Source organism: Anoplopoma fimbria, chromosome 2 (assembly GCF_027596085.1).
Source record: "Anoplopoma fimbria isolate UVic2021 breed Golden Eagle Sablefish chromosome 2, Afim_UVic_2022, whole genome shotgun sequence".
NCBI lineage: Eukaryota > Metazoa > Chordata > Actinopteri > Perciformes > Anoplopomatidae > Anoplopoma > Anoplopoma fimbria.
In genome coordinates, this window is record NC_072450.1 from 7,528,049 (window position 1) to 7,552,201 (window position 24,153).

At 40.1% G+C, this 24,153-nt stretch overlaps 1 protein-coding gene across 1 annotated transcript in view; it reads right to left on the bottom strand.

Moving 5' to 3' along the window:
- The window catches only part of myo9aa (myosin IXAa), a 112,068-nt gene that overhangs the window by 38,143 nt on the left and 49,772 nt on the right, over window positions 1-24,153 (bottom strand). The window contains 9 exon segments of the mRNA XM_054609584.1: window positions 1,653-1,787; window positions 2,019-2,135; window positions 5,264-5,353; window positions 6,166-6,292; window positions 7,013-7,110; window positions 9,590-9,643; window positions 11,710-11,809; window positions 14,099-14,161; window positions 14,255-14,349. Coding sequence (XP_054465559.1) covers window positions 1,653-1,787; window positions 2,019-2,135; window positions 5,264-5,353; window positions 6,166-6,292; window positions 7,013-7,110; window positions 9,590-9,643; window positions 11,710-11,809; window positions 14,099-14,161; window positions 14,255-14,349 — 879 coding nt within the window.

The following is a 24,153-nucleotide window of genomic DNA, read 5'->3' on the forward strand; positions in this document are numbered from 1 at the left end:
CGAGATACAATATGTACATGTAGACACACTCTAAGTACAGTAAGGTTGGACTAAACCAGTATATGAGGTAAAGATCGTCCTCTTCTGGGTGTTTTGTTCATTTTCCAGGTGAAAAATATACAAAAAACACAACCTATACAAGGAATCACTCTATCACATTATCAACTGTTTCTAGTCCCATTCTGTAGTGTTTATTACAAAACAAAATATGTAGTATTTTTTCAGAGAAAATCCAGTAATTCTGTCCACTAAGGCCCCAAAAAAATCAGTGAAAAATATGTGATGTTCTCTAAAAAACGATGCTCTCAAACTACAAAGTCACCCCTCAACCTCCTCCTCTGGGTTTAGGTACATTTCTTTGAAGGCTGTGTGTTCAATACTCTAATAAGGGGAAGTAAATGGGAACCGATGACTTAAAAAACAAAATCTTCTACGGATCTTCTATCGGATCCGTAGAAGATAGGGTATTTAATTAGAACCGCTGACTGCACCTTTAACACATAAAAGAAGATTAAAAAAGGAATGAATCAACTAACAGTGGGCAACCCAAGAAAAGAGGTATGATAAAACAAGATTGAGATCATAAACACACCTTCAAATCAACAACAAACTCCCTAAAGATACTAAAGATTTAGTTCATGGCTTTTACTGGTTCCGTGATATTCAGGCTGATCTTAAACATGTTTTGCAAGAACGAAGCATTCTACAAGGAAGGGCGGAAGAAATGCTTCACAAGAATGAAAATACTATTTAAAATAAATGTTTGGGGGCTGACAAAGTACTGCCTGAATGACTGAGTGCTTAAACATTTATACATTTATATATTGCTTTTGCTATATAAACAACATATGTGGATAAAGTGTGCATAGAAGTCATGTGCAGGTCTTTTCCCTGCAGAGGTTGTATAAAAAACTTGGAAGCTTGACATCTTGTTTGCTTTAGGAGGCTTTGAAACTTTAATTCTCAAGCAATTACTTGCAAAAACCATGAGATCTTAACGAGACAAATCTGACAAGGCCTTAATGCACAGCCCAATAATTCTGCTTTACACTTATCTTAACCTCCAAAAACAAAGACGTCTTTGAAGTCTCTTGTCATGACAAACATCTACAGTACACATTTTGACATATTTATGACACGAAGGCAAGACGGGATTTGTGTACTACTGCCTTTGTACGAAACCGGAAAGACTTGAGGACACAGTCCTTCGTGTCTCGTTGTAGACCGTCAAACATGTCAGGACAGGAGGTCCGCTGATTCAGTTAATCTCAAGGTAAACACAATGTTTAACCTATACACAAATCTTCCAGATCATGACTTTGAAAAGCCCTTTGAAGCTATATCAGCGCACTTAAGAGAACATACATCCTCAGTCAGGTTTGCTAACAGGGAGGGAGGGTTGAGTCATACGACTGTCGGCAACCCCCGTTTCATAATGTGATGGAGAATTCTTCCATTGTTTCTGTGTCATTGTAATTTAAGTGCACGGCGTTTGTGTGATAAGCATGAGGGATTTCCTTGGAAATGGTCACAGCCAAAGAACTTAAGCTGATCTACAAAATCTTAAAACAACAGAAGTTCGGAGGTTCAGCTCTAAGTCAATGCCTTAATCATCGGCCTTGAGACGGAAAGATGTTTAAGAGACGTCTTACTTGTTCGAGCTTGAAGATGTGCTGGTTGAAGTAGTGCTGGAGACGCTCGTTGGCAAAGTTGATGCAGAACTGCTCGAAGCTGTTGTTCTCGTAATCCTCAAACCCGAAAATGTCGAGCACTCCGATAGACAAGATCTGACGACCAAACCCAAACATGAAAAAAGGCATCAGTTTTTTTCAAAATCTCAGGCTCTCTGTTGTCAAGTAAGAGTTTTAAATCTTTAAGAAAAGGTGACAGTTTTCAAACCAGAATTTCACATGTAATACTTAAACCAAATTAAGTGACATTTGTCTGAGATTTTCAGATTTTCTTATTTTCTTATCGAGGCTGTGATTCTAAAACTCATTGTGTTGGTGTCGTCCCACCTTGGTGGTCTCCTCCAGGTCCTTGATGTTGAGCAGAGCGTGGTTGATCCTGAAGACGATCCAGTCAAACAGAGCACTGTAGAGGGACTTCGCCATGGAGTCTCGCACCGTACCAGCCTGCACATAAAACACATACAGCATTTCTTTAGTGTTTCTTCAGATGGTGATATCTCAGCTGATAACATTTGATTAAAGGGGAACAACAACTAATTCGAGAATTTAAAAATATTATTTCCATATAGTAGAAAGTTAAATCAATACTTGTGAACATTAACTACTCTCCTAGAGGAGCCAGAAGTAAGTCTCAAACTTCTGACGTCATCCAGTATAAATCTGGAGCTGCTCCATAGACAATGAATGTTTTCTTTTTTATTACAAAATGAGCTTTATTCTAGTGTAGTGTTCTTTGTTGTGAAACAGAAAATGTAGTCCTATACTCAGAACCCCCTTATCAGTGTCCTATATCCAACATCCCCCAACTTAGCTTAGCAGAAATACTGGAAACATGGGAAACTGCTAGTCTGGCCCAGCCCAAAGGTAACAAAAGTAGCATCTCATGTTTAAACTTGTTTGTTTAAAACAGACAAAAACTGAAAAAGTAAAAAGCGGTATTATGGGGAGTTATATGTCCCAGTCAAGAAAATGTGTAGATATAAAGTGGCTAATTTTCGTCATTTTGTTCTTTGCATGGATTGAACAAAGAATATACAACATTTTAATTAGTACAGTTAACTTTAATGCTGTTGGAGGGTCAATTGTGTTACTTTTGTAGAGAGCCAAGCTTTCTCTTTCTGCTTGCTTCTGGTCTTTATTCATAGCTAAGCTAACCGGCTGCTAGCTCTCACTTCAAATTGACCCTACACACGCGAAAGTTGTATCGATCTTGTCAGCAGGAAAGCAAATAAGCGTTATTCCTCCCAAAATGTCAAAGGAAAGTTTATGACACCTATTAGTGCAGAGCCAGAGGTTTGACATCATTCCCCAGTCACCTGCTCACTCTCAAAGCTCCACACATCTGTATTACACATAAGAGCTGGGCTTTGTTACACTGCACTTTTGTACAGAAAAAAAAACAGTGAATGGAGGCATTTACAGATAGAAAATAAAATGATTCATACTATGATCAAAATGTCTCAGACAGCCCTGGCTCAGTTTAATAAGAGCTATATGAAAAGAAGTCAAGACGTGCAGACGGTTGTATTTCTCCTTTATGTCCAAACATTTATAGTCTGAGTATAAATCACATCCTCACTGTCAGCCACCACTGCACTCAGAGCTCTGACTGGAAAATGTATAATGGGTTCTCAAAGGTAAGAATCCAGATAAACAAGAGAAAACCAGACAACCGTACTGCCCAAATACGTCTCCAGCGTTCATATTCTCTACTGAAACTTTGGCCCAGAAGGCGCTGACGTGCTGGCAGGCGGCTCTGGCAGGCGGCGCTGCTTCACAGCTGGATGTCACTAATGTCATTAACACATCAGGTTGACTCGCCAAACACATCGAGTGTGGCACAGACAGTGTGATCTGTCAAGCGCTGCTGGAACGAGGCTGCAGAATGTTAACATTTCAGTCATGCCCTAATGGAAATATTAGCTTTAATAGGCTAAACATAGTCTGTATATACTAACCGCTCTGCTGCTGGGAAGACCAGCATGATATTCAATTGGAAAAACATTAAATATTTGGAAGATATAGAAGAAGATATAGAAATAACAGAGTGCTGGATCATTGTTGTGTGTTATTTTTATAAGCAGGGAGATTACTCGACAAAAGCTTCCTTGTCAAATTATTGGGAAAAAAACCTTCTAATTCCCATATCCGCTGGAAAGATTTGACCTTGCTGCAGCAAAGGTCATCCATCCGTGGTGTTCAGAAAACCAAACAAACCATGAAGTGGCCACTCAAAGTTGAAATCTCTTTTCTTTCTAAATAATTAACAAGGATATTTTTAGCTAACCTCAGACCAAATATGCCTTCTTTGAGCCGGGACAGAATTTTGAACCTCATACGTACTGCGGTCTAATGACCCATGAGCTTTTCATTATTTAGAGGAAGCTGGACTAAAAGCGTTCAGACAGAAACTGCCTCCTAACTATGACCAAATACAGAAAACTCATTACAGAGACGCTCCGATTTCTTTGAGGTTTTCAAGTGTGTGATTTCAGTTAAACAGGCAATGAGACTGTTTGTGGCTGTTGGAGCAATATTTACACAGAGACCACCCAGTGAGCTACCAAAACAATCACTGTTTGTTCATTTGAAATGCCTCCTAAATATCCAACAGGCCATTATGAGGTTGTATGTGTCACATGCAGAAATCTTTTGGGGAGAGTTTGTGGTAAAATATTCCTGAGAACTGGGTAACTATTGTGAATGATTTAACTGTATTTACTGTACGTGTGCTGGAAATATTTAACATTTGGCATTACTGGAAAATGAAATATTTAGGCCTAATGAGAACTTTGAGTGCTAAAAAAATCTGTGTGCATGTGTAAAAACATCTCCATTCTAACTGCCTGGCATGTTACAGTGTGTATCCATGTTGTTCCCTCTCCTTTCTCAGTCTCTCATCTGCAGACCGTGACCATGTGTTTGTTTTCAAAGAAAACTGTAGAGGGACTTGAAATGCCTTCCCCTGTCTCTCTAAACACACTGAAGGACTCTGTGTTTGTGTGTTTGTAAGTGCTTGCCGGTGTGACTGTGTGCACATGTGTGTTCATGTGTGGCCACAGACTGAAAGAGGAGAGAGCAGGAGGAGGAGATCCGGTCCTGGTGCACGCTGTCCTGTAAACACACGGCCGGGTCAGACTGAAGAGACGAGGCTGCAGCGCCGTTGTTGAGTTGGCAAAATGCCTTTAGACGCTTTATGAGTATGATACTTTAGTTAAACTTTAAAAAAATGCTCAGTCATACCACTGAATATTTAGATCTAATTTAATACTACATAATACAATATGTGCCACACACTAATCACTAAATTACTTACCAGATTATACTATTACTTGTTTTATACTAACAGGAAGTGATAAAATACTTACACCATTGGTCAATTTACCTGGAACACTTCTACTTCAGAGCAGGGAAGTATCACACTTGTTTTTCCTATCACCTGTAATGTCCCTTCCTGTCTTGGACATTTAAATGTTGCCGCTTTTCTTTATCTTACATGTGTCATTTCACCAAGCATAACATATGTGCCCTGATATTTAATGCTCAAACTACTATGGGGAGGAGATTCTCACCTCGGAAAGTTTGTAAGGAACAATCAGCTTCTCTCCGACGGTGACTGTCTTCCGTGTTGTCAGAGCTTCAAACAGCATCTCTTCTTTGACCTGATGACAGCGAGGGAAAAAGTGAGATGAGTTTAATCTGCACTGAAAAGACGATAAACCCATCATTTAATTCAATGTATTTATGTCTGTCCTTTTCTCAAAAGTAATAGCAACAATGTGTTCTGTGACCACAGATTCCTGAATCATCATGAAGTTTTGATATGTGAAACTTTTCATTCAGGTTGCCTTTCATCTTTGACAGTGTTTAAGTACTTGTGTGTAGCTTGAAGAAGTGCGTTAAAAAAATCTACAGCAGCAGCAAAAAAACTGTCTCCTAGTCATCTAATTGGCTTATGATTCACAAACCGCAATTATGTAAAACAAGTTAATCCACATAACTGGGATGATATCAAACTGTCACCTGTAATTAAAACATAAAGGCCTTGTGTGTTTTCATGTATTACTTCAGTCTCCAAAGGAAATTTAAGTGAAACTTTAGAGAGTAATGTGCATATTATGTCCCGAACCTTTCGACAAAGATAACACAGTCTTTATGGAGACTTTAGGTAGTCTGATGAAGAGAACATTCAAATGACAGATAGACTCCTAGTGTACAAGTAAATGCAAATAAAGCAAAAGCATTTTACTCTATTCAATCCTTTACATAAGGCACAGGTATTTAAACCAGAGTGTTTTATTTCATCTTAATTTATGTCATATTTTGTTATTGTAAAAAGTATTTTTTTTGTTGTTTGGCAATACAAACAAAAAAGACACACAGTCAGAGCAGGAATATCATGTTTGGACTTTGAAACCACCTCTTTTTTTCTATATAAACACATTTAGAATATGAAGCAGTATTTTTGCCGTACCTCCAGCAGTTCGGAGACCACAGGCAGCACCTCTGGGTTACAGATGTCGATAGAGTCGTCCCTGTAGGTTTTCTTCTTGTAGCGGATGTTTCCCAGGTGAAGGATGGCCGACAGCAGGCAGAAGATCCTAAACAACAGTTCAGGAAACGTTCAACAGATGTTGCACTGTTTGAATTACTGCTGGACTATCTGTAACTGCAGATACCCTTAATAGTTGGAATCTTTTGATTTTAATAGTGCAGATTTGATTGAAATAAGGATGGAAATTTAAATTCCATCATGGTTCAGGTGCTGGTGGGGAAAATAAATGTGGGGGCCAACAAGAATGAGGTGTTTGTACTGTAACAATATGTTCTTCTAAGCACAATACATCTGTTTTAATAGACTATTACAGTAAAGTTATTCTTATCTTTTGGTTACAAAGTTTATTTAATTGTCATATTAAAGCACAGGGTTGCACAATGAGATCATAGCTTTATGCTACAAGCACATTAAACATACATACAGATATTAAAATTAGAAGAAAAATATATATAATAAAAGAAAATAGATACCGTCACTTTTTCAACAAATCCTAACAGTATATACATATACTGTATCTGAAGATAGTTTGATGTATAGTGTGAATAAGGGAAGTACAAAAGGTAGAGATATGGTGATTTGCAAAACCAGCATAACAGAAAGTTCCTCCAGTGTGGACGATGAGGTGGATCATACACTTATTGCGGTCTTGTGTGTGTGTGTGTGTGTGTGTGTGTGTGTGTGTGTGTGTGTGTGTGTGTGTGTGTGTGTGTGTGTGTGTGTGTGTGTGTGTGTGTGTGTGTGTGTGTGTGTGTGTGTGACTCACTTTTTGCGCGTGGAAGGAAGAAAGCCCACCATCTCCATGGCCAGCTGAAGTCTCTCAAAGTCATGCTTCAGGTCTTCTCCTTCTACTGTGAAGCAGTCCTGAATGACAAAAAAAGACGGCCTGAAAGTCAAAAGAGCTAATGAAGGACTTACTAAAGACTGTTTACTAAAGAGTGTGCCCAAATAATTTTAATGTTTACAGAGTGTCCAACAAAAGGTACTTGAAATAGTTTTTTTTGTTTACTTGGCAGCCGACACACAAAAAAAACAGCAGAGTGGCCTAAAGCAGACGGAATGAATGACTCATGTTATAATAAGCTATCATTAAGAAGCTCAGGGGTCAAAACCCTCCAGTCTGGTGTGCAGAACGTGTGCAGGCCCCCTTTAAAACCAATCCACAGAATTTTGGCGAGCTGGTAAAAAAAGGAGCTAAGAAGAGCAGCGGTTTATGGGTCTTCCTGTGTTTGATTGAGTGATGGACGACGGGCTAAGTGTGTTTTGATGCAACAACAGTGATGCATGCAGGTAGACGCTTATATGCACAAGTTCTTACAAAGCAAATGTAATACATGTGAAGTGCAGATCTCGTTGACAAGACTAGAATCATAATGTCGTAAAAAAATACTGTGTATGAAATAGTGTAGCTGGATTATTATTCATCATCCAACATCCAAATGCACATGAGAAGGAGTAAACTCGTGGATAAATCTGGATCTGGATTAGTTGTTTATGACAAGAGGAAGAGCTTTTTTTCCCAGACCAGGACCACGTGCTTTGATGTAACTACATAACTACACAGTCCATCCCTGCTCATACACCCAGCGTAATGTGAGCTCTGCTCTCTGCTTTATGGGCCCATTCCACTATGGCTGCCATAATTATCACATACCGAGGCCTCCGAAAGACAAACACTCCAAACACGGGACTCACACTTACGCCAACGTGCCTCCGTCTTACAGCCCCATCGCTCTCTGCTTTGATGGCAGAAACTCACACTCACCTCTTAGTGACTCTGGTGTTACATTTCTAGAGCAGGAAAACCTACATTTATTTTAAAAGTAGTCGCTATAACTTAGACTTCTTTAACTGAAAATAATCTGTCCGTGTCGTAAAAAGGTGTTTGTTGAATCCAGATGGTGTGAATGTTTTGTAAATTAAACAAAACATTAAAATAATCATTAAAGTACATCTATATATATCCTTTCTCGACATGTAATAATATATTATATAATAATATATATTAATTCCTTCTTATATCGTTCCTAATATAGACCATTACTGCAGGGCTGATCACCTTTTTACTGCATATTTAAAGTATTTTCTAGTCACAAATTCAGAATTTATATAAACTACATTAAGCATCTCACAGTATAATTTATATAAAATAATACAGTTAACTTACTGAGATAGAAGGAGTGCAAAATTAATGGATTAATCAAATGTAACTCACTAATCCAAGAGCACATTAACATACATGAGTTAATAAACAGAAACATTAATGACCACCACAAAACAAAAACAAAAAAAATCCCAACACAAATCACAAAAGACTTTTCTGATCATTGACATCATTCAATCAGTATTTCTACTGCAGAGTGTGATTTGAATCCGATCCAGAGATTGAGAGGTGAGGGTGTGTCTTTGGGCAAATAACCTGTGACAACATAAAGGAAGGAGCATGTAAATAAACTGGAGCTCAGCCACTAACTGGTGAACAATGGGACCAGTCTGTGACTGAACCTCAGCCCAGTACTCAAACACTCACACAGGTGGCTGCAAAAATATGATGTCCTATTCAGGGAACTAAAGTAGAGGTACTGTACTTTGAGGTCTTTTGGACCAAGTTTGAGTAAAGTCTCGAGTCCTGAGAGGGCAAGTCTGTGTCCAATCTCAAGTCTTTTAAGAGCAAGTCCGAGTCAGGTCTCAAGTCTTTAGAGGGTTAATGCAAGTCTTTAGAGTGCAAGTTCTAGTCAAGTCTCAAGTCCTTAGAGGACAAGTCCAAGTCTTTAGAAAACAAGTCCAAGTCAAGTCTCAAGTCCTTAGAGAGTCACAGCTTGTGGAACAAACATTTCTCTTGCCCCTGTGTGAATTCTTAATTAAAATGTTTATATTTTTGATAAATGTCAAAGACTTGAAATAGTCTTAACTCAACATTACCAACATTTGTTTGTGTAACTTACTTAGAACCTTATTGTCAACATGGAGGATTTTACTATCGGTACTATAAAAAACTGCAGTCAATGATCAAAAAAGTCACTCAGGTTACAGCAACACAGGCAACTACAGTGGCCAGGATATGACTAGACATACCAACATAACTCAGAGATGCAGCACAACAGGGGAAAAAGCAAAAACAAAACAAAGCCGAAATAAACGCTAACCCGAACCAAACCAGGAAATATCCCCAAAAAAGCAACAAAATGAGCAGGAGGGGGAGGAGGGGAGGAGGGAGGGGAGTGTGCAACTTGTGCAGGGAAAAGTGAGGCTTGATCTGCAAGTGCTCAGGTGACCAAAAAAAAACAAACTACGTGAGGTTTTCTCCAACAGACACACGGACGTTACACACAGAGATACTGACCGCTTCACTCTCACAGTAACTGTCCCAGTGCAGTTGATGGGTGGACTTTGTCATCTGGAAATGTTAAGGCAGAAATGTTTTTACAGGAGGGCGAGGTTTAAGGTTAGACAGCAGCATTCAAATGAGGACACACACTGTACAATTAAACAGAGATTTATATGCAACTAATGGAAGGACGTGCTGTTAAGACGCAAGCAACGGCTGAACTTCACAGCTCTATTCATTTCAAACAGACAGACAAATATCAAGTTAACACAGTCAGACATGAGGAAGAGAGATGTATGCACACAAAACATGTCAACAGAAACTAAACAACAAGCACATGTCATGATTGAACACATAAAGTCATTGAAGCAGGATAGGGTGAAATAAGAGCGGCAGCTTTTTAACAAGCATGAACACGATTGGCTTCAGTTTACATTACGGCTGACTGGTTTTAAAAGAAGACAGTATCGTGAGTTTTAATGATTGATTTTCTACCTTCAAGGGTAAACTTGCACATTGAACGTACTTGAGATATGAAATCTATCAGAGCGTACGACCTCCTTTTTATGTTAAAGTAACTATTGCACTGCATGGTGTAACAGTTTGTTGTTTTAAAATTCTTCTCCCGGTCTGTTTGGAAAGGCTGCACCATCTGGGTTTTTAGACTCTTGCTGTTGAAAGTGAGATTTGTAATTAATTACCAGATAAATATGAACACCTGCTTGTCTTTGTTTATACAGAACAATTTTTTTGCATGCTATCTTTTCAACGCAAAGCATTCTAGCAGCCAGAAGGACTCAGTCAGGGTGTCCTTAAATGCACCATCTGCAAGAGTTTTTCTTAGTATGTTAATTTGACTTTGAAAAGGAAACATTTTATAAATGATTTTTCATTCAGAATTTAAATGAATCATGTTTAAAAATGGAGGAAATGATTGGCTAGTTAAATGTACATTTGTGGTTAAATGCAATACCACAGGTGTGGCTCAGAAAGAACAAAATACAGAATGGGTCATAATAATTAAGCGCCAAGGTGTGAAAATAAATAACTGGGGGAAAAAACAGCTTCAACTCCAACGTGTTTACGTAGCCTGTAAACAAGTTGTGTTGGTTGTGTTAGACAGGAGACGTTGTGAAATCCATGCGAGAGGTTTAACCGGCACAAGAGTGTGGATTCTTTATGTAAACTCCTCAGAATACACAGAACGGGAAGGAGGATGAAGAAAGACACAAGGGACGGGCAGAATAAGAACAGAGTGCAAGAATGTGTGAATGTTTTGATGTATGCATGTGTGTTTGTGTGTTTGCATGTGAGCGTCAGTGGCCGGAAGGAATGGAAGGAATTCCCTGCTCGCTTCTGCGTAGGCGTGAAGGATTTAGGAGGAGGGGAGCAGGTCGCTTGTTGTCATGGCGTTACTGTCAAAGCTCGGAGGGAACAGACGCAACAGGTTTTACACAACACACACGTTCCATACATGTAATGTGTGTGTGTGCGTTTGTTTGCTTATCATGGCTTTGATTTATGGTTATGTGAAACTCGTTTTCGCTGTGGGAAACACAAGAAACGGAGACGAGTGATTGTGTTTTTTTTAGTCTTTGTGTGTGTGTTTGTCAGTGGTGGTGTACGGATAAAGATGTGTGAGTGCATGTGTCAAAAGCTAAATGCAGACTAAAGTGTGTGCAAAACAAAACAAAACCCAAATTAATACACAATCAAATAAACTCAAACACACAGACAGGTTTGCAATAAAACATGTCTCCAGAGATTAGACAGCGGCATGTTTTGTTTGTATGTATGTGTGACAGAGAGAGAGGGACTTTATAGTAGGTGTTGAAAGCCACAAACAGAGGAATGTGTTTCCTTTGTGTCGTGATTTGTCTCTTTTATCCTGTTTGCAGAGACACAGAGGTAAATGTGCTCGGTTTATCAGTCTAACGGCTGATAGATGACACCAATAAAGACACGTATAACTCTACAAATTAATGAACACATAAACAACGCAAAACTCTTAGACATGTAAATGCAAAAAACTCATAAAGACATTAAAAAAACGAAAAATGACAACAACGAGTTTAAGACAAAACCAGAATTTTTTTTTAAATAAAGTTTATTGTGTCTGGTTGTGAGGGTCCCACCTGACTGAGGTAATGGTATTCTTCAGGCTTCATGAGGTGAAAGGCTTCCCTCTCTTCGTCTGTCGCTCCTGCCAGCAGGTAGTAAAACACGTGGTAGTTTCTAAAAACAGAACAGAAGAAAGAAGATATGGTTTGTTACAGTAAATTTGAACTCATAACAAACTAAAGCTTCAATTTTCACAAATCAAAATTTGTGTTTTTTCCTGAGAATATCATATTAATATGACATAAATATTTGATTCTTGAAAGGGATAATTTGCTCAAGTTTTCCAGCAGTAGGAAAACATTTGAACTTGTTAGATAAAAAATACAAATAACACAAAACCAAATCGCAAAAGGAGAAACAAATGTGGCATTCTTAGATTCTTACCACTACTAATGATAAATAAAATGGCTTTATCTTCTGTACCACAGTCATTTAAGCATGCCCTCAATTACAATGTCAACTTTTAGCATATTAGCTTCCTAACGTCAGCGTGGGAATAAGCTCACAATTAACGAGCCAATTGTTGCAAAAGTAGTGACATAGTAAGCCTTGGTTGATGTTAGCTTATTGGCTTTTAAGCCTCCACGCTAAATACTAAAATGTCAGTCAGCAACAGCAGGACGTTAATCAGGGCTTCCAAGTGTTTTATTCAGTTTGGAGTGAGATTGGGTTTTGTTAAAGTTGGAGCATTTTATGAGTGGCCCTCTTTCACATTAGTACCACGGGGGACGGGGTCATCACTCCTCAATCCCCGCAAATTTATTTTCAAAAGTTCAGCAGCATTAAAGCATTAATAAATGACAAGCCAAGCAATAATCATGGTCAATGATAAATACATATGGTTGATCTGGATCAGGCTGCACGGTGGTGTAGTGGTTAGCACTGTCGCCTCACAGCAAGAGGGGCCCCGGTTCAATTACCAGACAACCTTCTGTGTGGAGTTTGCATGTTCTCCGCGTGTCAGCGTGGGTTCTCTCCGGGTTCTCCGGTTTCCTCCCACAGTCCAAAGACATGCAGCTTAGGTTCATTGAAGACTCTAAATTGCCCGTAGGTGCGAATGTGAGTGTGAATGGTTGTTTGTCTCTATATGTCTGCCCTGTGATAGACTGGCGACCTGTCCAGGGTGAACCCTGCCTTCGCCCATTGATCGGCTCCAGCACCCTGCGACCCTTAACTGGATAAGCAGGTTACGGGAAATGGAATGGAAATGGAATGGAATGATCTGGATCAGCTTATTTGCCAACGTCCAGACATCAAAGCCTTAATTCTACTGATTAATCATTCGGAGTTTACTTAAAAAGTGTGGAAACAGCCTTTAAAATTAGCATCCTGCTAAACTGTCAATCAGCAAGTTTCTTTATTCGGTCAAAGGTGTTTGAATGCTGACTCAATTCTGCTTGGTGGTTTATGATGCTTTTTGCATAATTTCTATTCAACAATTTGTATTTGATGAAATGGATTATGAGATGACACATGGTGTTATAGCTCGACAGAAATTAACTTGCATACATGATCTATTGTCAGCAGGGTAATGTAAGCAAGTTAGCATAAACTAACTTTAACTAGAAATAGAGAACTGACGATGGCAAATCTGTTTTATATTTTCAGGTAACCTTTCATTAACTGATGTGTTGGATTATTAATTAAAACTTCAATGTGATGTACTTCTGACTTGAAGCTAATGTGGCTAAAACAAAAGCAAAAATCTGAAAACAGAATCATGAAAGCTTCGGTATCCCAGATTGTTTGTGTGTAGGAGTGTGACTTGGTGTGCATTTTCTTCTCTGACCGCATCTAGCTGCAGCTTAAAGGTTAAAGGTCAAAAGTGTGTAGCAGCTGTGCGACCATGGTCCCCGTGGAGCACACACATACACACACACAAACAAGCTATTATGGTCCCGGAGTCAGCAATCCATCTCAATAAGAAGTGGCTAACGCAGGGGGCCCACTGTGAGCCCCCCATGGTGAGGTTAACCCTCCACACACCGTCCAGCCGGTCCAACACATTAGTGTCAGCTCCACTTACAGCTCAACCCACTTCATGTATCACACTTCGGTAAACTCAAACAACAAGCTCTCTGAGTAAAATGCACTCTAACTTTTATTTTCTTGCCAAAATTCAAACCACACTTGCTGCTAGCATCATTTTTTAGTCAATATTGTTTTCAGCAAAGTGCTATTGAAATGTCACGTAAGATTGATTCAAAATTCAAGTTTGTGCAAGAATTGCCATGCTGACATTTTATAACTTAAACATGACTCATATTTACTTTAGTATTTATATGATATATTGCATTTCTCAGAAGTGAAGCGACCTCTCCTGTAAGTGCCACTTCCTTCCTAACAAACCATATGTACTTTAGTTTTTGATTTCTATGATTGTGATCTGCTTGAAGTGCTCACCGTTCATTGTGCTCCTGATAGACCAGCCTCGACTTCTCCAGCAGGTATTTCTCCACATATGCTCTGGAAAAAAAAATCACAAAATAAAATGGTTAACTTCAAAAACATCATTATTTTTTTTAGGAAAATGAGAAGCATTCGTCTCTGGTTCCTTACCCTCTCACAGTGCCGCTCTCCTGGTAGTTCACCTGGATGAACTTGCCAAATCGACTCGAGTTGTTATTGTGGGCTGTCTTTGCGTTCCCAAATGCCTGAAGGGGGAACAGACAAAAAAGTGGTGAGACAAATACAAATGCACACAAATAAATGGGAATAGGCCACATATAACATATCATACACACACGTTAGCGACAGAGGTTTTAGGCGTGGATAATTTGTTTTGTGGGTCAAGCACACAGAGACTTAGGCCTCGTGCCAAACATTGTCTTGAAACACGGTCAGCCTCGACGGCGCAGAGCAACCTTTTTCCTCTTGCACAGTTTCAAACAGCGTCAGTCTGAGACGGATGATTATTAACATGGTTTTAGGATCCATTCAAGTCAGAGTCAGACAAATTTCCAAAATTGGGGATGAAGGAGCTGGGGCCTGATGAAAAAAAAAAAAAAAAAAAATGCTCCTCAGTGAGTAATGGGATCCATGTGGCCGTGTGGAACATGTGTAGTGGTTGGGCTTTAATAAGACGCTCCAGTATTTCCCCCTCGCAGCTCTGTTTATGTTGTATGGCTGCCTGGAAGGGAAGTCTTTTTTTTTTTTTGGCATATATAAACCCTGCAGTTATTTGTAGCTCCGCCACAAGTAAACAAATTCCTCAGTGAATCACTTAGAGCTGCCCCGAGTCCAGCGTCTGAGGAATGGGAAAACACCCCTCTCTGATCCCACACTTCACCAACGCCGCTTTCTAGAATACAAGCATGCTAGGAGAAGGCTAGTGGTAAGCTAATATGCTACGTTGTAGGGCTTCGGGATCATCCGAATTCACAAATTTGAAGCTGAGATTGAGTTCGTCCATCGTCGAATTTGCCTTGTATTTTAAAAAATATCATTTTGTTTCCGGGTGGATCATGATTGGCAATGCAACACTGAGGTAACAATTAGGATGCATTTATCTTTTTCAGCTTAAAATGGCAGGCCATAGCATCACGAGGGAACGCTTCGCAAATCATGCTTATCTATCTGTTTAACCTTGATGCAATATGGCCAGATAAAAAGAGATGAGAGAGTTTGGATATAAGTTGCATTCATTACCAAAACAATGTGGCTGAAGTCTTAATCATTCAAGGGAAACTTTGCAAGTAGTAGCCACACTGCATTGATATAGAGCCGGTTGAGAATCTGCGAAGTTTCCCTTCCATATCTTCCTCGTCCTCCTCATGAATCTAACAACAGGTGTGTGTGTGTGTTCTGTGTGTGTGTGTGTGTATGTGTGTGTGTGTGTGTGTGTGTGTGTGTGTGTGTGTGTGTGTGTGTGTGTGTATGTGTGTGTGTGTGTGAGAGAGTGTGCTTCAGTCTAATGTGAAGGATTTGATTTGATCCCTTCTGTAACTGTACACGCCGTAAATATTCTCTTCCACTGTGAAAAAACATCACAGTACAGAAGCTAAAGACGCTCCAACGTCCGTTTGACTTTAAGATGCCTTTGGGTATCAAGACAAAGGACTCTTTGGCCTCTCTCTACTCCAGAGCTTGACTCAAACAACTGGATCCCAACAATGAACTCGCCCCTTCATTCATGACTCACCGAGCCTAGCAAATCATTAAAATGGGCAGACGCTGTGGAAAGACCGATTCAACTCTGCCGTCTGGACAAAGAAAGAGCACAGAGGGTCAAACTGCGGAACAGTGCCGATATGATTTAACATCCAGAAATGTGGGTTTAAAATGCGGCGCCTGATGCATTCGATATTTCCAGAGGAGCTGGTGTTCTGTTCACCACTCTGTCCGTCTATGAACCGGCTGACCAGCCTGGTTCAGGAACTCCAGGTCAGACAGGGACAGACCGCCATCAGTCAGCGTCCCTAAGAACTTCCTGATTTGACAGCCAATGAAAAGCAAGCACTCAGAACACCCAACCGCTCAAAGTCATGTTGAGGAACTCGGGTCAGACGAGTCTGATATGAGACCTTTTGGTGTTTGCTTGACATTTAACATTTTGTGTTGGGCCAGCAGGAAGCAGGATGTTGGAAAAACTAAAACACTGAGAGCTGATTTATGTTGAGGCACCGTGTATTCGTCCACCTGGTCTGTGTAAAAAAAGACAAAACGGATAGACACATTTACAGCCGACAGTTTGTATCTCTTTTAAACCTTGGCAAGCTCCATATCAACGGCAATAAAACAGAAAGATATGTCATAACTGACCTCTGGAGGGGATGAGGTTTCTTAACAACATGCAATATAACATAAATGCACATGCAAAAGAAATGGAGGAAAGTCACTAATCAGAGCCTGCTGCCATTAGGTCAGCGAAGTAGTTAGTCACTGCCACAATCAATTTCAAATTCTAAGATAAAAGTAAATTAACCGTAATATCTGTCACACTTTCCTAACCGCATTAGATATTCCCTGAGAGCAGAACAAAAGAGCAATCTTTAGCAACATGTAAACAGACAAAAACATCAATCAGTCAGTATTGAATCTGTTAAAGAAAGTGACGTCTTTTCACTCAAAATAATTGCAAATAGGCCCGAATACAAAGCAGCCGCAAGACAAGCTGTGCTTCCATTAGGGAAAAAAAGGAATTTACTTCACTTTCCATCTACATAAACCACCCACAACAATGCAAATGCACATCTCCTAAGGCAGTTGTCAAAAGTTATTCTGGTGAAGTCACTAACTTGAGTTCAAGTAAAGTGGGCAAGTTGAGGTGAAGTCTGAAGACGATTTCTAACATATAACAGCAGATTTTTCCCCTTTTGAATAATGACAAAGACTGAAAGGGACACCAGAACTAAATCTGTTTGGACAGACATGATTCGCACCACTTCAGTCACTCCAGCAGGTCAACAGCATTATTCTTGGCTTCAGACCACAGACGGAGCCAGAGGCCGACCAACGACAGACTTGAGATGGTGCCAGTGTGTTCTGGGTGTAATGTGTCCACAGGCTCGGTCAGAGTCATCCAGAGGAAGTCAGGGCAGAGAGGATGCCACAAGGCTGATGTGATGTTTTCATAAGTAAAGCACTCAGTCGATCATTGTGTCTGCAACTGTTCAGCTGTGTTGAATACGGTGTTCACTGGGAGAAGGCCTTCTATATAGATGGCTTTCATTTGAAGCTTTCAAACTCAATCAACTTTTTTTTGTGGGAAAGTTAACTCATAATGATGTCTTCACTCATGGTGGGGTCTAATCCCAACCATTATCCAGCTCTTTACAATTTTAGATCTACTAGTGCAGTGTTCGTTGAGAGCAGGACAATCGCTCGCAGCATTCTCGAGAAACGCTCATTGCTCGGTGACTCCAGGGAAGTGAAAAAGCAACACCTTCAATATTTATAAACTTTTAATAAACATTTTTTTTCATAGAGAACAGATATCCTGGAATTGGAGTGATGATTTCTATTTTTCAGTGGGTTTCGTGAAGTTTACTTTTGTACAGCCACCAATTGAAGTAGCAAAAGATAGTCATTTCTATCTTTTATGCATTCATTTTAGCTTTCTTAAACTTCTGTGCTTGTTTACGTGCCTGTTTTCACGAAATACTTGGCGTTAAGGAGTTACAACTGACTCAATATGGAAGGAGGTGGGTAGTGTGAAGTCCACTTATCAGAGCTGGTAGTCCAATGGTTTTATATTTAAATATTCTACCAAGTCATAATTTCTATTTTTCTGAACGAACTGCAGAAGTTGCCGAATGATGGTTTTTGAAGAGGACGTATAAAGTTGCACACTGACAACACAGAAGAAGAAAGTCATTCATTGGGACCTGATCCATTGAATAGGTCTCAATAAATGTATCTCTTTATATTTAGTACATCAGATCACTACACAACTGGTTTTGTCAAAAAGAAGGATTATATGGTTTACAGGGTCATAGATCTCTAACAGGAACATTTCAATATGCAAGTTTCTTTTCTAGGAAATCAATTAGGCTTCCAGCGTCGCCTCACACAGAGGCAATCAGTTCTATTCTATTATTGCTTCGGTCTGTAGTGAGATAATTAGGTCTTCATCCGCCTTTGTATGCTCTGACTCATGCCGTGTGGAGCAGAGACACGTGGCTTTTAATCATAGGAGGATGACTTCATTAGCAGCTTCTTGAGGTGAACAGAGTAGAGTGAAAACAGGAAAACAGACCGTCGTCCTGTTGTCGAGTCCGCGGGGAGTGTTTCAAACGGACAGAGGGGTCACGCTAGGCGCTCGGATAGAACATGCAGACAAAACGCTGCTTGATTTAACTCACAAAGGGATTATCTTTCAGTGAGGCATCAACTGCTTGGGGGGTTACAAATTAATTTCCACGTTGGGTTGTGTTTAGAGGTCATGTGACAGCGCGTTCATAAACTGTAAACAGAGAAATCCTTTGTGGGAATTTCAAAGTCACTTAAGTGAAATGAGCCATGGGATGAAAACGACATTCTTCTGACTTCAAATTGATTTAGGAAATTGTCACCGAATATTTTGCATTCCTTCCCCAACAGTAGCTTTTGGAGCATCTGTGTGACTCAATGGTTACTCAGGGTCATTGCTCATCTGACCCTCGTAGATTCATATCCTTTCCTGAGTCCGTTACCAGAATGACTCATACACCACAGTATGCGGTCAGGATGTCAACAAAAGAGTGAAAGGGGGCACGGACTCGGCCCAACATGTATCACCGTTATGTCACGGCCTGTGTGGGCAGCCAATGCTCTCCAGATGCTAATTCCTTACCGTACCCCCTTGTAAAGTCACACCTGAGGTCATGCTGACCACCAGAGTGGACTGTGGTCACTGTGGTTGTTGATTCACAAGGGGGATCTGCAGTCATGGGGATAGTGTGAGAGCACAGTGGGATGTGGTCTCTGGCTGCTTCTGTCAAAACAGTGTTTGAGGTGGGATGTTTTACCGTCGGTGTGAAACATTAAAGAGGCTTTTCTCTTACGTGCAATAGGAGTGAAGTTATGAGAGCTTTTGTTTGTGGTTCTTGTGATTCAGCCATTGGTACATTTAAAAATGCACCAATATTTTGGTCGTAAGCAGGCAGCAAACTCCAGTTCTGAAGGTGAAGCATGTGGAAGAGCCTTAAACTTGCATTATTTCTAATGGCCAACAGGGGACGACTATTTTGGTTGCAAAAGAAGTCTAACTGTATGGAAGTATTTGCGAAAATTAACCTTATTCTCACTTGATATATTCCCTCAATAAACATTGTAAACATGAGTTTATTGTCTCAATCGCTAGTTTCAAGTCTTCTTCAATACAGCGTGATGTTCATTTAGTAAATTATGGTCCAATATAGACTAAAATAGACAATAAAGCAGGGTATGCTTTAGGGCGGGCTGTCTTGCGATTGACAGGTTGTTACCATTGCGTCTCTACTAAGGTGTCACTCCTACGCAGTCCACATATGGTCACCTCCGTTCACTCACTGGTTGCAAAACTCATAATTTTCAGTAAGCTCATCATCACTCTGCTTCAAACACCCCCGGGAGCAGATCTGATGGTCCAGTGAAACTAGCCGTACAGACGTCAAGCTTGACAGGTTGTGCAACTCTGGCAAGATGCGTCACGCTTGAATGAACTGCCATAAACCGCAGGGCTTTCTGGTTTTTGACAACTGTTCAGGAGAATATCAGCTTCAAGTTTGTTTAATAAAACCGCAGTCATGCATGCTGATGTAAGAACATGCAGTTTGTATCAAAGATAGACACATTACATCCCAAAGGAACAATAAATAAACAGGCTTCAGCTGGGAAACACATCATATCATCTCATGAATGAACTTAAACCAATCCGTGACAACCAGCCACTTTTCTAACCATGCTGAACCCAGCGGATATTTTTTTTCAAATTTTTAACAACGTATGGAAGTTACTGTACCAATCATTATGTTGTAATACATTTTTTTGTTACAACGGAAAACGTTTCTTGTTTTAACGAGATATGTCAATTTTGGTAACAAAGAGAAAGTTTTAAGACATTACAAGGTGATTTGTTGTTATAAAAGGAACTTTTCTTGAATTAAATAAAATAGAGTTATATGATAAAATATAATAACAAGAAAATATTAAAAAAATACATAAAATATGTAGTTATAACATGAAAAGGATCTTTTTAATACATTTTGATTACCTAAAATAGAACCTGGCTAGCAGTTACCCCCTGTTTACAGTGTTTATGCTAAGCTAAGCTAACCGGCTGCTTGCTGAAGGATCATATTTAACAGACAGATGTGAGATGGTTTCCATCTTCTTCTCAAACTCACCGAAAAGCAAATCAACAATTCTCCAGTGAATCACTGGACCACGGCTGACAAGAATGTGTGTGACGGAGAACAAAACAAGAAAAACCTAATTAGAAAAAGCAGAGGCCTTCTGATCAGTCCAATGGCTGACTAAAGTATTTGGCTCGAACAGAAAGTCCTCCTGAGTTAGCATGAAAGGAAGTGAACATTAGTCACAGGGATGGAGATGAAAGCCAGACATAATAGAAAAATAATTACAGATCTCCAGGAGTCCTCAGCTATCAGAGACATCTCTCATATAACATAAACCTCACCGAGTTAGAGAAGATGAGTGGCGAGGGGAAAAAAAGCTGCATTCCTGCGTTACAAAGACCCCTCAGACAGAAGCAAACTAACAAAACCTCCAAATTAGCGAATTCATTTCCCATGCTGCTCCATGAATCACAGACCTGTGTACGAATCCCGAGAGAGGACAGTCGTCTTCTGACCCTCAGGCTGTGTGAGAACTTCTCCTTCATTGTGCTGTTCTTGAAATGTGAGACTAATAAATAAGCGAGAAAATTACCATGGACCATGAACATATTTAGGTGAATCCATTTCCTGTGTTTACCCATAATGGTCTGAACAGTATAGACAGACTTAAGTCAAGGTAATCTTATCCTTTAAGAGAAGATGTTGACATTTGCAATAATCACCGTTAACAGCAGCGTGAAGTTGAGTACCAAAGAAAATTCAGTTCATCCATAATGTCGGAGGAGCACAGAAAACACTTTCCAGGAGCACAAGAACCTTATTGGTTGTTCAAATTATGCGATGGACTTTGCAAAGAATGTAAAAGCCCAGGGTCAGAAAACTTTTCTCAATCTGCAGTAAAACACTTAAACACTAACTCAAAACTAAAATTCAACAACACAATCAAATACATGAAAAATTGTAGGGACAGTTGTATCATCACAATGTGTTTATAATTCACACAAATTTTGGGATGAAGCTTGAGAAAATGCTGTTGATTGAACCTTCAGGAGCGACTGTGTGTGTGTGTGTGTGTGTGTGTGTGTGTGTGTGTGTGTGTGTGTGTGTGTGTGTGTGTGTGTGTGTGTGTGTGTGTGTGTGTGTGTTTGAATTGTCGACTTCCTCCCTCAACCATCTGAGCCCTACTTTATTTGTGTTTCTTCTTCTCTCTCTCACAGATAGCTGATCCCAGCGGACAGAGGAACACCAGCACATAATACTGATGTTGGAACTGAAATCCTAAAGTCTTTTTATGAGAAACCACAACATATTATGACTGTGATGGTTAATGGGTGAAATACTTCAAAACACATGTCAGATTACAGTATCTCTTTAGTAGAGTATTCAACAGGGACAGAGAACAGAACAAGCAGGACAGAAACATAATGAAAATGTTCAGTTCACCAAAAACTAAACAGGAAGAGAGTGAGACAGAGAGCAGACGAACGCCTCAGAGAACAACTTATTCAAAACGATAACAGCATTATTACTTTCACTCCATTTTCAAACAAATCGACGCACACACACAAAGTGCAGTGCAACCATCTGCTAAAATAAATACTCAATTTACATTACTCTGGTGTGAGCATTCACTGATATTGATGAGCTTTAAAATAAAATAATCACAGTGAATTACAACTAATCCTACTGTTTTTCTGCTGCTACTTCACTGCCAGTTAAATTAACAATACAAGGCGAGGACAATTTATATAGTTAGCAGTTTCAAAGTGCTTAAATTTTAGATAAAGTGTTAACATACATACTTAAATCTGAGGTATCTTGACGTACAAAAAGTAATGAACACATTAGAACACAACATTAAAAGAGCAGCAGAAAATAACAGGTATTCAAGATTAAGGATAGTTTTATAAAACTGTAAAGTTTATGGCTGAACTTTGGTTTTCTTTAATCTTATTGAAAAAACAATATTTAATTGTTCTTAAATCCAATTTAAAGAATTTAACATTGCTGTGGAAGGTTAATGTTTCTTTCCTTTCACTATCGGTTGAAACTTTCCGCACAAACTCAATCTTGCAAAGGATTATGGGTGCATGGCAATTAAGTGTACTACCAATCTTAGCAATCACAGACATAAAGATAAGAGCAACTACTGTAACTGTAGTGAGTAAATCATATTAACGGTGATACGGATTTATTAAAGAGACGTTCACATACTCTCTTAATGCAGCTAAGTCTCAGTCTGGATTATTAGTATGCAGGTGCAGTGAGGAGATATGATACCGAGCTAAATTGAAGGTTAGTCCTCTTTGGTTTAAAGTTCCCATCGGCACTGAATTCCCCCTCAACAGCAAACACACACAAACAAAGAGCTGATGCTCGACAACAGCAGAGAAACAGCTCACAGACAACAACAGACCTACTCTATAATAATAATAATAATAATAATAATACTTTCATTTTATATAGCGCTTTTCTAGATACCCAAAGACGCTTTACATAGGGCGAAGACAAACAAAACAAAAAAAGAACACAAAGGAGCAAACAAAACAAACAAACAGAACATTTAAAAAAAAAAAAAAACTGGAGAAGCTGTGCGGAATGAGTCATGTAGTGGAGGGTAGGGAGGGAAAGGGAGCAGGGGTTAGCAGGTGAAGGCGAGTTTGAAGAGGTGGGTTTTGAGGGCTTGTTTGAATGATGATAGGGTGGGAGCCTGACGGATGTGGATGGGGAGGGCGTTCCAGAGGGAGGGTGCAGCAACTGAGAAGGCCCTGTCACCCCAGGTCCGGCGCTTGGTCCTGATGGTCTTCAGAGTGTTTGCGCCGGTGATGTGTTCATAGGGAGGGGCCAGGTTGTTTAGGGCTGGAGGTGAGCAGTCTATCCTGATTTGACGGCAGAGTTCTGAACATATTGGAGTTTATTGAGGATTTTGTTGGGAGAGCCATAGAGGATGCTGTTGCAGTAGTCGTCTGGAGGTTATGAGGGCATGGATGAGAATTTCGGTGGTGGCAGAGGACAGGGAGGGCCGGAGGCGTGCAATGTTCCTGAGGTGAAAGAAGGCAGTTTTGGTGATGTGGTTGGCGTGGGGTAGGAAAGAGAGGGTGGGGTCGAGGATGATTCCGAGGTTGCGGACCTGGGTGGAGGGGGTGACGATGGAGCCATCAATGTTGAGAGAGAAGGTCTGGGCTGAGCGGGTGAGGGAGTTAGGGCCGATGATGAGTATTTCTGATTTATTGCAGTTGAGTTTGAGAAAATTCTGTTGCATCCATGATTTTATATCAGTGAGACAGGTGGTGAGAGTGGAGTGGGTGACTGAGGTGATGGTCTTGGAGGAGAAGTAGAGTTGGGTGTCGTCAGCGTAGCAGTGGAAATGTAGACCATGACGACGGATGATTTGTCCAAGGGGAAGGATGTAAATGATGAAGAGGAGGGGACCAAGCACGGAACCTTGGGGGACACCGTGGGTGACTGGGGAGGTGGAGGATTTACAGTTGTTTATGGCAATGAATTGATGTCGGTCTGAGAGATATGAGGTGAACCAGGAGAGGGCAGTGCCAGTTATGCCAAGGGAGTGCTGGAGACGTGAGAGGAGGATGGAGTGGTTGATGGTGTCGAAGGCGGCGCTGAGGTCAAGGAGGATGAGGATGGTGAGGAAGCCAGAGTCAGCAGAGAGAAGTATGTCATTTGTGATTTTCAGTTGGG